Genomic DNA, 13,182 nt, shown 5'->3' with positions numbered 1-13,182 from the left:
TAATATCTGTTACTTTGGAATTACTACATTTGTCATTTATTTGTTTATATTTCAGGTAACAAGTCTTTTGAAGAAGTGCTTCGTTCCAGTCTACACCTTCACTCAAACTTTCTAAGCCTTGTGGGTGATCAGGTAGTTTTGCGTGAACATAATGATCATGATACGACTGAAGATTTGGTAAATGAACGTGCAGTCACATATCTGATGGGTGCATCCTACAGAAACCAGCTAATTAATATTTTTATACGACCTGCTCTGGTCGTGTTGGCTTGTAAACTGGCAAAGACTTTCAAGAAAGGTATGACCTGCATCCTAATATATGTGTAACTGGGTTTAAAGAATTTGGTGGATTTTAAAATATAAATAAAGTCTTAGGAGGAAGGCCAGTCTTTATTCAGAAACAATGTAACCCACCTATTTGTTGTCCTTAATGGCATCATTTCACCACACTAGCATTTAGTATCCTAATATAAGAATGAATCCTGTACAAAGAAAACCCCTAAACAGCTGTTTAATATATACTACATTCACAAAAAGAAGCTGTTGGAATTATTTAAAGGCAAACCGAAATCACAGAAGTCAGTAAGATAGACATTATATAGCCAAAATGAATTTTGATTTAGTTTTACTTCCTAATTTACCAGTCCTGATCACCTCCTTGTCTCCTCTGTGCCTCAAATCTACATTATTATTATTAGATTATTTGTGATAAGTGTTTGAGTTTGTAGCCTAAAGCAATGGTGTAGGAGTACAGAAGGCAAGTAAAAGAGAACTCACTAAGGAGAAAAATAATAATTTTAGGTATTACATATTTTTATATGCTGTAAACTTTTGTTTTCAAAGTTAACCCAGTTTTCACTGGTCTGAGTCTTTTTAGGTTTTAACAATGTGATTACCACCATTTAAACTAGGAAATAGCTGATAATGCATCTTTCCCATCACTACAACTGCAATGTCATGGGATTGATTTAATAAAGGAGTTTAAGCTGTTTAGTTAGCAATTCCAATTCTCCCTTTGCAAGAGATTTTTCACCTAGCTTAATGAATGAAGTAAACAATTGTTTTTTACCCAACCATGTTCAAAAACATCAGAAAAGGATTTTTACTTAACTGGTTGATTAATGCCATCAGAGCTTCTTTCGCTAAGCTAAGTAAAATATCTCTTGCAAAAGACAAATCACTTTGGTAAATAAACAGCCTGTATTTCTTTAGGAAATCAACAATACTGTGCTCTAATAAGAAAGAATTAAATATATTATAATACATTATGTCTGCGGTGTTGCATGGGGAAACTGAATCAGGTTTTCTTGTATCAGTGCTGTCCACTGTAATCAAAGTGTTACTCAATAATGTATTCTGTGTCGTCTCTGTTTCAGATGATGTTCGCAAAACATTTACATTTCTAAGAAAAGTTCTTTTTAGAGAGTTTATATTCTTTCCAGGATATGAAGAACAGGTGAGACACATTACATCTCTAATATTAAAGCATGTAATTGTTATATAATGTCTGGCTACACAGACAGAAGGAGCCTAACTTAACATTTATGGGACAGGTAATAAGACAATGCAATGCTCTTCATTCATTAAACAACTTGATGGTACAATATTCTTGAGGTTAATGCATACCTTCCAATCATTTCTGGCAGGACTTTGAAGAAGGCTGCTTCTTGCTCAGCAAATATAATGCTGTCCACACTACAGAAGATGAAATAATAACACCTGATACCAATGTGACTCTCTTTTTATTCAGAATGGTGCATCCAGTTCTTAAAGGCTACCAGGTATGACAATTATCTGTGTGCCGCAACTACATTATGAATTAGACCATTGTAAAACATTTAGAGGGACAGTTGTGGAGAGAATGTAAAAAACAGATGATTAGGTGTTATTGGTATTTTTTTTAGTAAATTTTAGAAAATTATTTATTGTAAATTTTTATCAATTATAATTTCTAAGTCAACCAATGATGACTTATAGCTACATAATTCTTTTGTCAATTTATAATGCTGCCTGTTTCTCTTCATCTAGTTAGCTTGCATCTACCTCACACAGGATATGTCCGAAAGTTTCACAGAAAAACAATATGTGTCGGGTGTGAGAAGTTTTGTCTCCGAAAGTATTGCAACAGGTAAGTAAACTGCCTGCTTTACAGATGCAGAAAAAAGAAAAACTTTGTGTATTGAAGAGGAGCTTTAAAAAGAAAATGTGTATACAGTATATAACTACATGCAATTATTATAAATAAAGCAATTAATTAATGTGCAAGTCGCCATTTATTGCTTGTTTCAAAGCATATTAAAACTAAGGCTAGGTACACAAGTGCAAAAATTGTCGTTAGAAAACGAAATGACTAACATCAGATCAACAATTATGCACTTTTATTTTGAACGATCATATTGTGCACAATTCTGTACATGCTGTAATGATACGATCGTTTAAATAAATTCCACCAATAGTGTACACATGCTAGATACGATCGTTTGAACGATGCATGAAGTGACATGTAAAGGAGAAAGGGTACCGCAGAACAATCCACGATCACTACACGACCATACACACAATAAATAGCGAACGATCATCGCCCAATCAGATCCACCGGGATGGTCGTTCGATCCCAGGGATATTCCTTGTTTATCGGCGTCGTTGGCCAGTCGTTGTGCACTTTTTTTGTTAATTTTGATGATTATCAGATGAACAGTCGTTAGTCGTTCGTTTACAACGATAATTATTGCACGTGTGTACGTAGCCTTAGACTTATTCTATCACCTAGTTGCCAATAGTGGTCAAAGGAGCATAGCAGTCACAATAGTAAATGCTAAAACTTCTAATGAATAAAATTACAAATATATGTTGAATTGACAGGGGAATAATTAATAAATATGCCCCTAATATTGTATGTTATTTAAGTATACCCTGAATGGTATGGTATTTTGAGAGGCCTGGGTCGTGAAGTCAAATTGTAGACAGGGTAAATAAAGGCAAAATTTCATCTATACCATATGCACATAACTTTTACTGTTATGCCTTACACACCAAGGATGTAAAAACTTTGTGTATGTTAGTATGTTACGACAAACGACTGCTCGATGCATGAACGAGTGCTGTACATATAGCACCATTCTGCTCCATGGAGAGGGGAGAACGACGGACTGGCACCCCACTGTGCTCTCACCCCCTTCACCTCCATTAGGATTGTTCATTGTCCATCGTCTGTGGATTTGTCAGGATGGTTGTTTGGACTATGGACTACGAGCGCTGTACACATGCAACATTTCGTCCGATATCCCGCCTTGATAACAGCCCTGAGCCGATTATCTGATGAGAACCTTGCACATGTGCTCCCTCCTCTCTTGGTATACAAATAAACATCCTAGTGATTTCTATTTTTAGGTACAATTACTGAATCCTTAGTTGTTCCTTAGATTTGTAATATACCAACAGTTATTTTGTATCTTCACAGGTGCCAGTATTTGTTATGAAGCCTTGTCTTCTGACACACTGAAGAACTCACTGGCATCTTTTGTGAAACTAGGTGTTGTGGAGGCCAATAAATTGTAAGTCCAATACTGTGCATCTAATATAACATGGTGGGGTGTGGACTGGTGTGAAGATAAGTAGTAAGCTTTTGCAGTTTATACATTGGAATTACTTGAGAGATTTATACTTCTCAGTACACTGAAATTCTATCCACCCAAGTGAACAGTAGGGTCCTCTAGGGATGTAAGTGGTGTCCACACAAAGGAAATGTCAAGGGCTGGCATATTTGCTGTGATGGGTTAGTGGTGTTCAACAATTAAATGGTGCCAGTGAGACCCTCGTATGGTAGACTTAGGTCAGGTTGGGTTGAGGAGAGGAGTTTGTTGAATCTAAGGGCTGTAGAAGGGATTACTATTATTAACCTATACTTATATGGTGCCTACATTATGCAGCTCCTTACAAAGTCCATAGTCATGTCACTAACTGTCCATCAAAGGGGCTCACAATCTAATGCCCCTACCAAAGTTATATGCCATTAGGGTAGTTTAAGGGTACTTTTTGAGGGAATGTCGATTTACCTAACCGCATGTTAGGTTAATCGGGAGAGAACATACAAACTACTTGTATGCTAGCTGAGATTTAAACCTGTGACCTAGCGCTGCAAAGGTCAGTGCTAACCACTAAGCCAACCTGGGTTGCCCATGAGGATTAGGGGATGAACATTTTCAGGGAGATCAGCTAAAAAAGGGGTTAAGAAGCAGTATACACTGCTTAGCATGCCCAGTTTTTTTCAGACATCAAGGAAATGTTGTAGAAAATAATACTTTTCTTTGGCACACATTGTTATTTATTTATACATTATGGGAAAAATGAATCCAAATTTATCTAGTTAATTCAGATCCAAGGAAAGAATCCCTTATACGTCTTTCACTATTTTCTTAAAAAGTAAACATTTCATCAAATGTTATTTAGGCATCATACTTTTATTTAACTTTGTTTAAGGATTATGTTTTACCTGGTAAAATTTATTCTCTGAAAAGTGCAGCGGAAGACCTTTTGTCATCTGGATGCTTGTGGGTTTAAACTTTGTGTTATACAATTTCTAATTTAGATATGCTCCATATGAACAGCATTTTTATACAATGGCTTCATACCAGTCATACCTTCATGTGTGCCCACAATTAAGTGTATATATAGCATCCTTCAATTAAAAACGCTTATGCAATTAGGCAAACATTTCCAGATAAATTGTTTCTGGGCTGCTATGTTGACCCCAGGCTACAATACTTACATTTATTGTAAATCCTTTAAATTTATTGTAAAGCCCCTGTTTTAACCTGGTACTGTGCATATATAATTGTAACTCTGTCAAACCACATAGATACAATGTTTATAAAGGTAAGCATAAAATCCAATTTGTATTTTATTGTTTTTAGTATTCCCAATCTAAACTATCATTTGTTAAATTATAGTGTGTATATTTTCTAGGTCAAGTGGAACAAATTATGTTGCACATAGAAAGACAGCAAAGGATATGGTGACAATACTTGGTAAGGTGTTGAATGATTTTACCATTGTAGCCCTTATTGTTTTATGTATTATATTAAATGTATATTTTTGTGGATGAACTATGTGCTACATACGTTCTTTAAATACAACAAAACATACAACATAATGATTTGTCAGAACAATATAGCTTTAAGTATTGAAGAAAAATAAATATTTTTAAAGTAAAAACTTTCTGGAAATGAAATAAGTCAGTATGCTGAATGCAGTATTTAATACTATTTCTGTTTTTTACTTTTTATAGAAATACATCAAGGAAAATTCCCAGCAGCCAGACTCTAATGATCTTAGCCAAATTGTACATTCCATCTCCAGTGCAGGCCACTTGACAAAAATATAAATTGTTGAAAAACAGAAGCCAGCTCTCAGCATGTAGTTCATGGAAGAGCTACAATAACCATGTCATTCAGCAGATACCACTGTGAAATACTGTATTAGGTATTCATCTCCTGGAAATGTACAGCTTAAAACTCAGACAGGACTGCAACCTGCTGAACTGCAACTCAGTGAATATTTCTTACTATAGACAATTGCACTAACCAACATTTACTGTAACAGCCTATATAATTAGATTTATTGCTAGGTTATATATACACATATATGTGCGCCATTGTTCCATTCATAGAAAGAACTTTATAAAAAATGCTGTATGCTGTAACAGGTAAATTATGTAATGCAAGTGCCATTTTCTAGCTCAGGAACAAATGTGAAAAGACGTTAACATGCCATAATCAATGTTTGATGATCTCTGGGAAAATATGATTTTTATCTGGTAATGAAATATAAAAGGACCAATGGACATGGCTAACTATTGTTCATTTTTTATTTTCATTTATTACAAAAATACTTTTAGCCAAACAATTTTTTTTAATTTTTCCTGGCAATTTTTTTTTTTGTGTGTGTTTTAATGACTTTTTATGGCTATAAACTGCTTTTTTAATGATAACAAACTAATGATGTGACAGATATGCTGTATTACCATTAGTATTCATGCATTACTTTGTATGTCGTAACATGTATTTTACAATGTAACTAAAATTATTATTTTGTAGATCAAATGTAAATGACACCTCTTGGTAATTTATTATCTAAGGTGCCATCAGGGAGATTTCTATTGAATTAGAATTGTCTTGTATCTTTATGCACAACATTCTGTACTGCACCAGATATTGTTTGTATTGCTTTACTTCAGGCCCTCCAAGCTCTGAGTTGTTGGTTCAAGTTTGTTGGGGCAGATGCTAGTCTTGTTGTTTAAAGTAAATCTAAAAAATATTGGCTAGATAAGGGAGGTGATAATAACCTTGTTTTGAACACATTATTTCCCTTTACTTTCTGCTCTTTAGATTAAAAAGGAAGTGGGAGGATATCTTTTCAAGTTATCAGGACAACAAATGTTCCCATGGGGCAATTATCCCCCTCTTCTGGTTGCAAAAACTTAATTTTAGGTTACCTTTTTATCTTAATTCTGGGTGACATTGGTGATTAGGACAGTTAAGCTACGTACACACGTCCAATGGTTCTTGCCGAATAATCAGCTCAGGGCTGATATCCGACAAGAATCTGGCGTGTGTACAGTTCCCGTCATCCATCGTCTGAACGTCCGTCCTGGCGGATCCACGAACGATGGATGTCAAACGATTGTAATGGAAGCGAAGGGGGGGAGCACGCAGCGGGGTGCTGCTCCTTCCTTCTCCCGCTCCCTTCTCCATAGAGCAGAACGGTGCTGTATGTACAGCACTTGTTCATGCATCATGCAGTGCTTAGTCGTTGGAAATGATCGTGAAAAATCCTTTCCAATGATTATAATTGCATGTGTGTATGGGGCTTTGGAGAGAATGATTAGAGCAATAAAAACTAGACATGGGTTTTAATCCATCAAAACAGAAGACCAAGTCACTAGCACTCCACAGTGCAGGATTCTTGAACTATTTTAAAGCACTGTGGCAACATGTTGAAAAGCTAATGTTTTGGAGGATCCATTGACATGGAAACATTAAAAGTACTCAGATATCAGGCAAGCCATATATCTCCGTTCAGTTTCCAGAATTTATCTTATGCTTATGGACATATTACGGACATATCCTTTGTACCAGGCTAAACTTAACTACTATGTTGCAAAATGTTTTTTGGTGATAGCGCTCAATGTATAAAAGGCAGGTTAAACACACACAACTAAATGCATCATGGAAGTGACTTCATTCCCACACTGCCTGTGCCTTCTATAAACTTTTAGCCAATGAGAAATGTGAGAAGGAAACCCTTACTCTCTGTGAACCATTTGTGAAGTACTTTTAAAAATTGGTAATAAACAATATCAATTAAAAAAAAAAACTAAAATGAAATTACCACCAAACCTTTTTAGTGCTCTTAAAAAAAATTCAGGTTGCTTAAGAATAATGCACAATTTTCCAATTTTCAGTTTTGATTTTAAAGACCTTTGTGCAAATATCTAATTTATTGTATATATTTGTGTGTTTTTTAATTGTTGTGATCCCTGTCTATATACAATATTTTTATGACCTATAGGGTGTAATTGTTTTTTGAAACGTGTGTTTAAAGCTAAAACAACTGCTACATTTATATGCACAGTGAGGCACCTGCCATTTCTCACAACTGCCATGAATAAAGTGATGTCAAACAGAGTTATTTTAATTTTGCAAAGAGGGTACTAATCAACTCTTCAGGGGCCATTTCTTATAAGTTTCTGTCATCAATATGTATTCTGTCTTGGGAGTCTTTCTTTTGATTAAGGTGTTAAAGATTCTGTGGATAAAGCACATTTTTTTTCTTAAATTGGCCAGGGAGCAGGTGTGACTCCATTCAGCCATCTCTAACTGCTAATGTTAAATGAGATCTTTTAAATCATTGGTAAATGACTTGTTTCTGATTGTTCTTTCTGTATAGGTCAGTATGGATTCCCTGGGGTCTACCTTTTGTAAACGCAGAGTACTTAAACCTAGTGACTTGTAAAGCTTTAAAATCACATGGGACCAGTTAGGGGAAATCTGCCCCTATCAGAGTATTTGCTTATATTTCTTCATGCATAAACCAGCTTGGGGCTTTATAATTGGAGGCATACAGATTCAGAATGGCACAGAATTGGAAAAAAATGGAAACTGGTGTTGCTGACCACTTGGCCAATATAATATGATCTAAATTGCCCATTACATTTATTTAAAAACTCTGGTAAATACAGGCTTAATTGGAGTGATGGCTTCTAATCATATTTACTGTAATTATTACTGGTGGTATTGAAGTACAACCTTACATTTATGATCAGTGGTGAAGTGCCTCCTATTTCGGTGGTCAGTGGAGAAGTATGAGCAACATGGTTGGCTCAGTGGTTAGCACTCCTGCCTTTGCAGCTCTAGGTCACAGGTTTGAATCTTAACCTGGACACTTTCTGCAAGGAGTTTGTATGCTCTCCCTGTATTTGTGTGTGTTTCCTACCACATTCCAAACACATGCACATAGATTATTTGGCCTTGGACTATGATAAAGATATATGACTATGGTAGGGACATTGGATTGTGAGCTCCTTCAGGGAATAGTTACTGATATCACTATGGACTTTATAAAATGCTGCATAATTTGTTGGCACAATATAAAAACAAATACATATATATGCAACCTGCTTATTTTAGTGATAGTGGAAGAAGTGCCCCCATATTGGTGTCCAGTGTAGATGTGTTCTAATTACATTAAAGGTCAGTGCAGTGACCTCCTTAGTGATCAGTGGTAGCCGTATTTTGGTTATTATAGTGGTTTGTGAGCGAGGGTCCCTTTGAAATAGTTTTTAGGGTAAAGATTACTGTAACAGTGCTGGTCAGTTCAAAGAATGTCCATTAAAATAGTGGTTGGTGTAGTTACTCTATGGGCCTGAGTTTAATGAAATACATTCCAGGGTTGCTGGATCACTCAGCTTCACTGATATAGGTGTATTTGCTCCAGCCTTGGAGAGCTTTATTAAATCAGGCCCTGTAAATTAGGAATGGTGCTCATTACATTGGTAATAATCACAGATAATTCACACATAAAAACAAATAAAAAGATACGATAAGATATGGTCACCTATGTGAAAAATAAGAAGAAATACACCATTGGTCCCATGAAGGTTCAACTCAGCTCTGCTCAATGAACCTCAAGCAAAGCCAAGTGGAACCCTAGGTTCCACTGAAACCCAAGCTCAGAAAGTCTGCTTTGGCAAGTGTAGTGCACTGAGTAAAAACATGATATACAACTTTATAAAATTTAAATAAGTTATTTATCATTTAGTTTGATGTTTCTGTTTAATTGGAGATTTTCCTCTATTTAGTAAAACATTTTCAGATGTTTTTCTGATGAAGATATAATCACTCTGAGCTGTATTACAAGTGGAGTATAAAACCTGGTTTCTACCCTCCTGAACAACAAGGGTGGTATGTTGATGAGGATTTCCCTTTATAACTAAAACCAACTGACTCATTCATCATAGGAGAGGCATTGATCTCAAGCAATGGACACCGGACACCATTTTTGTCAAGCAATTAAAATAAGGTCAAAATTAAATTGATATCACCAACATAGACCATATGTGAAACAGAAACTTAATTTTTGAACCTTATATGTAAGTACTTCTCTGAAGTCTTTTTCATAAATAAACCCAAGATTTTCCACCCTTTGCAGTCGCCTGGATTGATATTTATAAATGTGAGTAAAAAGCAAGCTAAAAACAGTTACCGTAATTACATTTGCTAAATTTGTCATTTGTGCCTTTGTAAAATTGATCTCTTTATTTTGGAATAATCCACATAGGTGTTTTTTATAAGAACAAAATATACCTGTTTCTGTGTTATAACATAATAAGATAATGTTGACGATAAAAGGTGTCCCAACATACACCAGAAGAGACTGCCAAGGGCAAAGAAAGCCCATGTTACAATTTATTACAATATATTAGACAGATCAGTCCCAGTTTATGTAGAATTTAAAAAAAAGTATTTTTCAGATAAACCCCCATCCAACAAGAATAAACAAGTTATGGTCAAGCATATTTTATGGAAAGAATCTTTAATCACCTTATGAATGGAGCAAATTTTTAAAAATTCATCTACTCAAAATTAATTCCATTGCAATGGTTTCTTTCTTCACTAGAGGGAGCTCAAATATCAATACTGCCCAAGCAAATAGGTTTTTTTTCTGTTCACAAATAATAGAAATAATACTGAATTTAACTTGTAGCAGTTGTATACCCAACTATTTTACTTTCTATACCCAACTACACTTTTATACAAACTATTTTAAATGTAACTGATTGCAAACAAAACAGACTGGAATGTTTTATTATGAATTGACTTTTTTTGACTGTTTTTTTATAATTCGAGATCCTCTATTTTTTGGTTAGAATTGGGCATTGAATTGATCTTGCTAAACCTTTACATTTCCCCAGAGACCCAGTCAGAGACTTTTTTATGTATGCTGTAAAGTGGTTTCATATGTTGCTGTACCTCTTCATTTCCAAGAACACCTGCTGAATTGATGTTTTCATATAATCCCACTGAGTATCACTAGATGGCTCAGGCATATATATTGGTCTCTTCTGGCTAACAAGCTGTGAAAGAGGCATCACCAGTGCAAAGTATGTCTAGTGGGGAGTTCTTGGTTGTACTGCCCCAAGCAACGTATATTATTCAGGAAGGCCTGCACGCTGTAAGTCAAATGCAAGTAAATCCTTTATTGTGTATAAAGGTTTAAATGGCATAATCTCTGCTGATGTGTTTCAACCACACACAGCCTTAGTCATAGCCTAAGCCTAGCCAGTAAAAGCTATGCTATTTAAACCTATGTGCACAATAAATAATTTTAATGCATGAATCTATAGTAGTGTTTCTCAAACTTTTTAACATGGAGGAACCCTTGAAATACCTGTCGGGTCTTCAGGGAACCCTTATTATAATCACTATATCTACAACATAGTGAATATAATAGCATCTGCTTCCCCTGGCCTTGCGCGCCCAACGTTCACACGCCAGGGACGCAAATGCGGGGCATCGCTGGAGGACGTCGCTGGAATGCGGGAACCAGGTAGGACTTTTAATCTCCCTGGAAATTCCACCCCACACTCGGGGTTACTGCTTTTGGTATGAAAAATCCACGCCGAGCCACACTTGGGAATACCACCAGGGAGGTTAAACTGACCTGAGACACACAAACTGTTCATTGCTGAAGAAAGCCCTAACAACCTCTGGAGGAACACTGGTTGGGAAACATTACCTATGGTGTGTTGGTGTCACAGAAGACGTTCTCATTTTGTGTTCTCCAATAATAATATTCTAACTTCTGCTGGTCCTACTTAATATTAAGGTTAAAAACAGAAACTGGTCTAGGGAAATTCAGGGAATTAGGCTCTACTAAACTCCTCTCACAAATTTATGAGTGAAGATACAGTTGAAAGTATTCTTGTTTTTGTGAATTCTTACATTCTAGTTTTTTCTCCATGGATTCTAAAACTTTTAAGTTAAAAGATAAAAAAAATTGGTTTTGTACTCGGCTTCGATACAAAAAATATTACTAAAATATAAGCATGACTGAATAAAAAGTAGGGCTAAGTTCAAATGGGCACTGGGGACAGTGGTCCCTGAGCAGCTCCAGGCAGCTTGCATCTTGCCAGCTGTTTGACAGTCCCAACAGCTGTACTGATTCCTAATGAACCAGCATTTCAACATGTGACAGCAAGGGCAACAGGTTGTACTCAACCACTCACTACCACCACCACCCACCCATAAACAAGATGCCTTCACTATTCGTCCAATCACAAGTCAGCCCTTACTTTAGGCCCAGCATACTTACAATCAGTGAAGTTCTGCTTGTTCTTCAGCTTGGGCTCTCTGTCCTCCTGCATAGATCGGGGCAGGTAGGCACTGTCTGATCCTATGTCTCGTCCTGCTCTTACGTGGGAACCAAAGTTTCAGATCCTCAGTGAAATTTACTGATGATGCATTTCTTTGGATGGAGAGAAGGCTGTGAGCAAGGGGGACAGCTGTTGGGGGGTGCTTAGGAATACAAGATCTTAGGCAATGGCTAGTTTGGCAACCCTAAGCATTGTCCCTGTTTACATTTGTGGAAAGTATGCCATGGCAGTTCCTGATTGTTTTTTCCCTGCACACTAATAGTATTCTTTATTCCCTTTGTGACCTGGGTTATTTTACAACTATGCACAGCATACTTGCACATTATGGCAGACTTATCTTTTAGTTTGCCTTTTCCCTGCATCGTCAGCTTTAAGCACCCCTGCCATCCTCTCTGTAGTACCCCTGCCTGGGTCCATGGCAATTAGTAACAGACTGATCTGGGTAAAAAGGTAGTGGATAGGATGAGTAATAGTGTTGGTAGATTAGGAGGTACATCTATGGATCACTAAATCAGCTAGATCTACCACTCATGGCCATTAAGCTCTTGAATAAATGGAAATTCCTCCAACCAACATTTGTATGGAAAGTTAACGTATTAAATCAGAAGATAACCCAATAATGGACCGATTTTTGAACAAATGAATTATTGGTACCTGTTTTTGTGTGCCATTAATTCAAACTTTTGGGGTTTCATTCAAGACATTGACCATGTAATCCAATGCCGATAAATTCAGCAGCACTGAACTGGGTCAAAAAAACACCCTGTGTCTTTTTATCACACTGTTTGCCTGTACTGGAGTGTGCATTCTTGGGCACTGCTATATGCTGCTGTAGGAAAAAAAAAATCCAAATTCAGCTTCTGGTTGGATGCCAAAAATGGGAAATTCATGACTCCCCTTGGGAAGTTTCAGCCCAGGAAAAAAACTTTGTGCCAAGTCTTGATAGTACATAAATGGAGATGATCTCCTCGTTTTAATGTTATGTACATACTGTTAGGCCAGAATAGGGCAGACTGACCTTAGAAGTCATTCTTCGCTGTGTCAACACAGAACGTGCCCAGACATTGTTCTCTACTGGATGCATCTGGATGGCCTTTCCTCTGATTATAATTTAATAGCTGCTGGATGAGGCAGGGAAGAAAGTCGATAATGTAACCTTGAATTACAGCATATAAAGCCATTCCGTCATTAAATGGATATTATCAGTTTCTTATAAAAGAGGGGAACATGAACAGTAATTGCAGTGAGCT

The 13,182-nt window shown here is 36.4% G+C and overlaps 1 protein-coding gene and 1 long non-coding RNA gene across 2 annotated transcripts in view; one reads left to right on the top strand and one right to left on the bottom strand.

Moving 5' to 3' along the window:
* Window positions 1–7,685, top strand: part of LOC140329206 (dihydroxyacetone phosphate acyltransferase-like) — a 29,414-nt gene extending 21,729 nt beyond the window's left edge. Inside the window, exons 11-17 of the mRNA XM_072409347.1 lie at window positions 56–298; window positions 1,377–1,456; window positions 1,647–1,781; window positions 2,029–2,128; window positions 3,461–3,554; window positions 4,966–5,027; window positions 5,288–7,685. Of these exons, the coding sequence (XP_072265448.1) occupies window positions 56–298; window positions 1,377–1,456; window positions 1,647–1,781; window positions 2,029–2,128; window positions 3,461–3,554; window positions 4,966–5,027; window positions 5,288–5,325 (752 nt within the window). The 3' untranslated portion in view covers window positions 5,326–7,685. The remainder of the gene's footprint in view (window positions 1–55; window positions 299–1,376; window positions 1,457–1,646; window positions 1,782–2,028; window positions 2,129–3,460; window positions 3,555–4,965; window positions 5,028–5,287) is intronic.
* LOC140329207 (uncharacterized) overlaps window positions 1–13,182 on the bottom strand; it is a 50,295-nt gene that overhangs the window by 14,133 nt on the left and 22,980 nt on the right. The window lies entirely within an intron of this gene.

This window comes from Pyxicephalus adspersus, chromosome 4, assembly GCF_032062135.1.
Source record: "Pyxicephalus adspersus chromosome 4, UCB_Pads_2.0, whole genome shotgun sequence".
Classification (NCBI taxonomy): domain Eukaryota; kingdom Metazoa; phylum Chordata; class Amphibia; order Anura; family Pyxicephalidae; genus Pyxicephalus; species Pyxicephalus adspersus.
The sequence above is the reverse complement of the archived record's forward strand: the minus strand, read 5'-3'. Positions and strand labels throughout refer to the sequence as shown.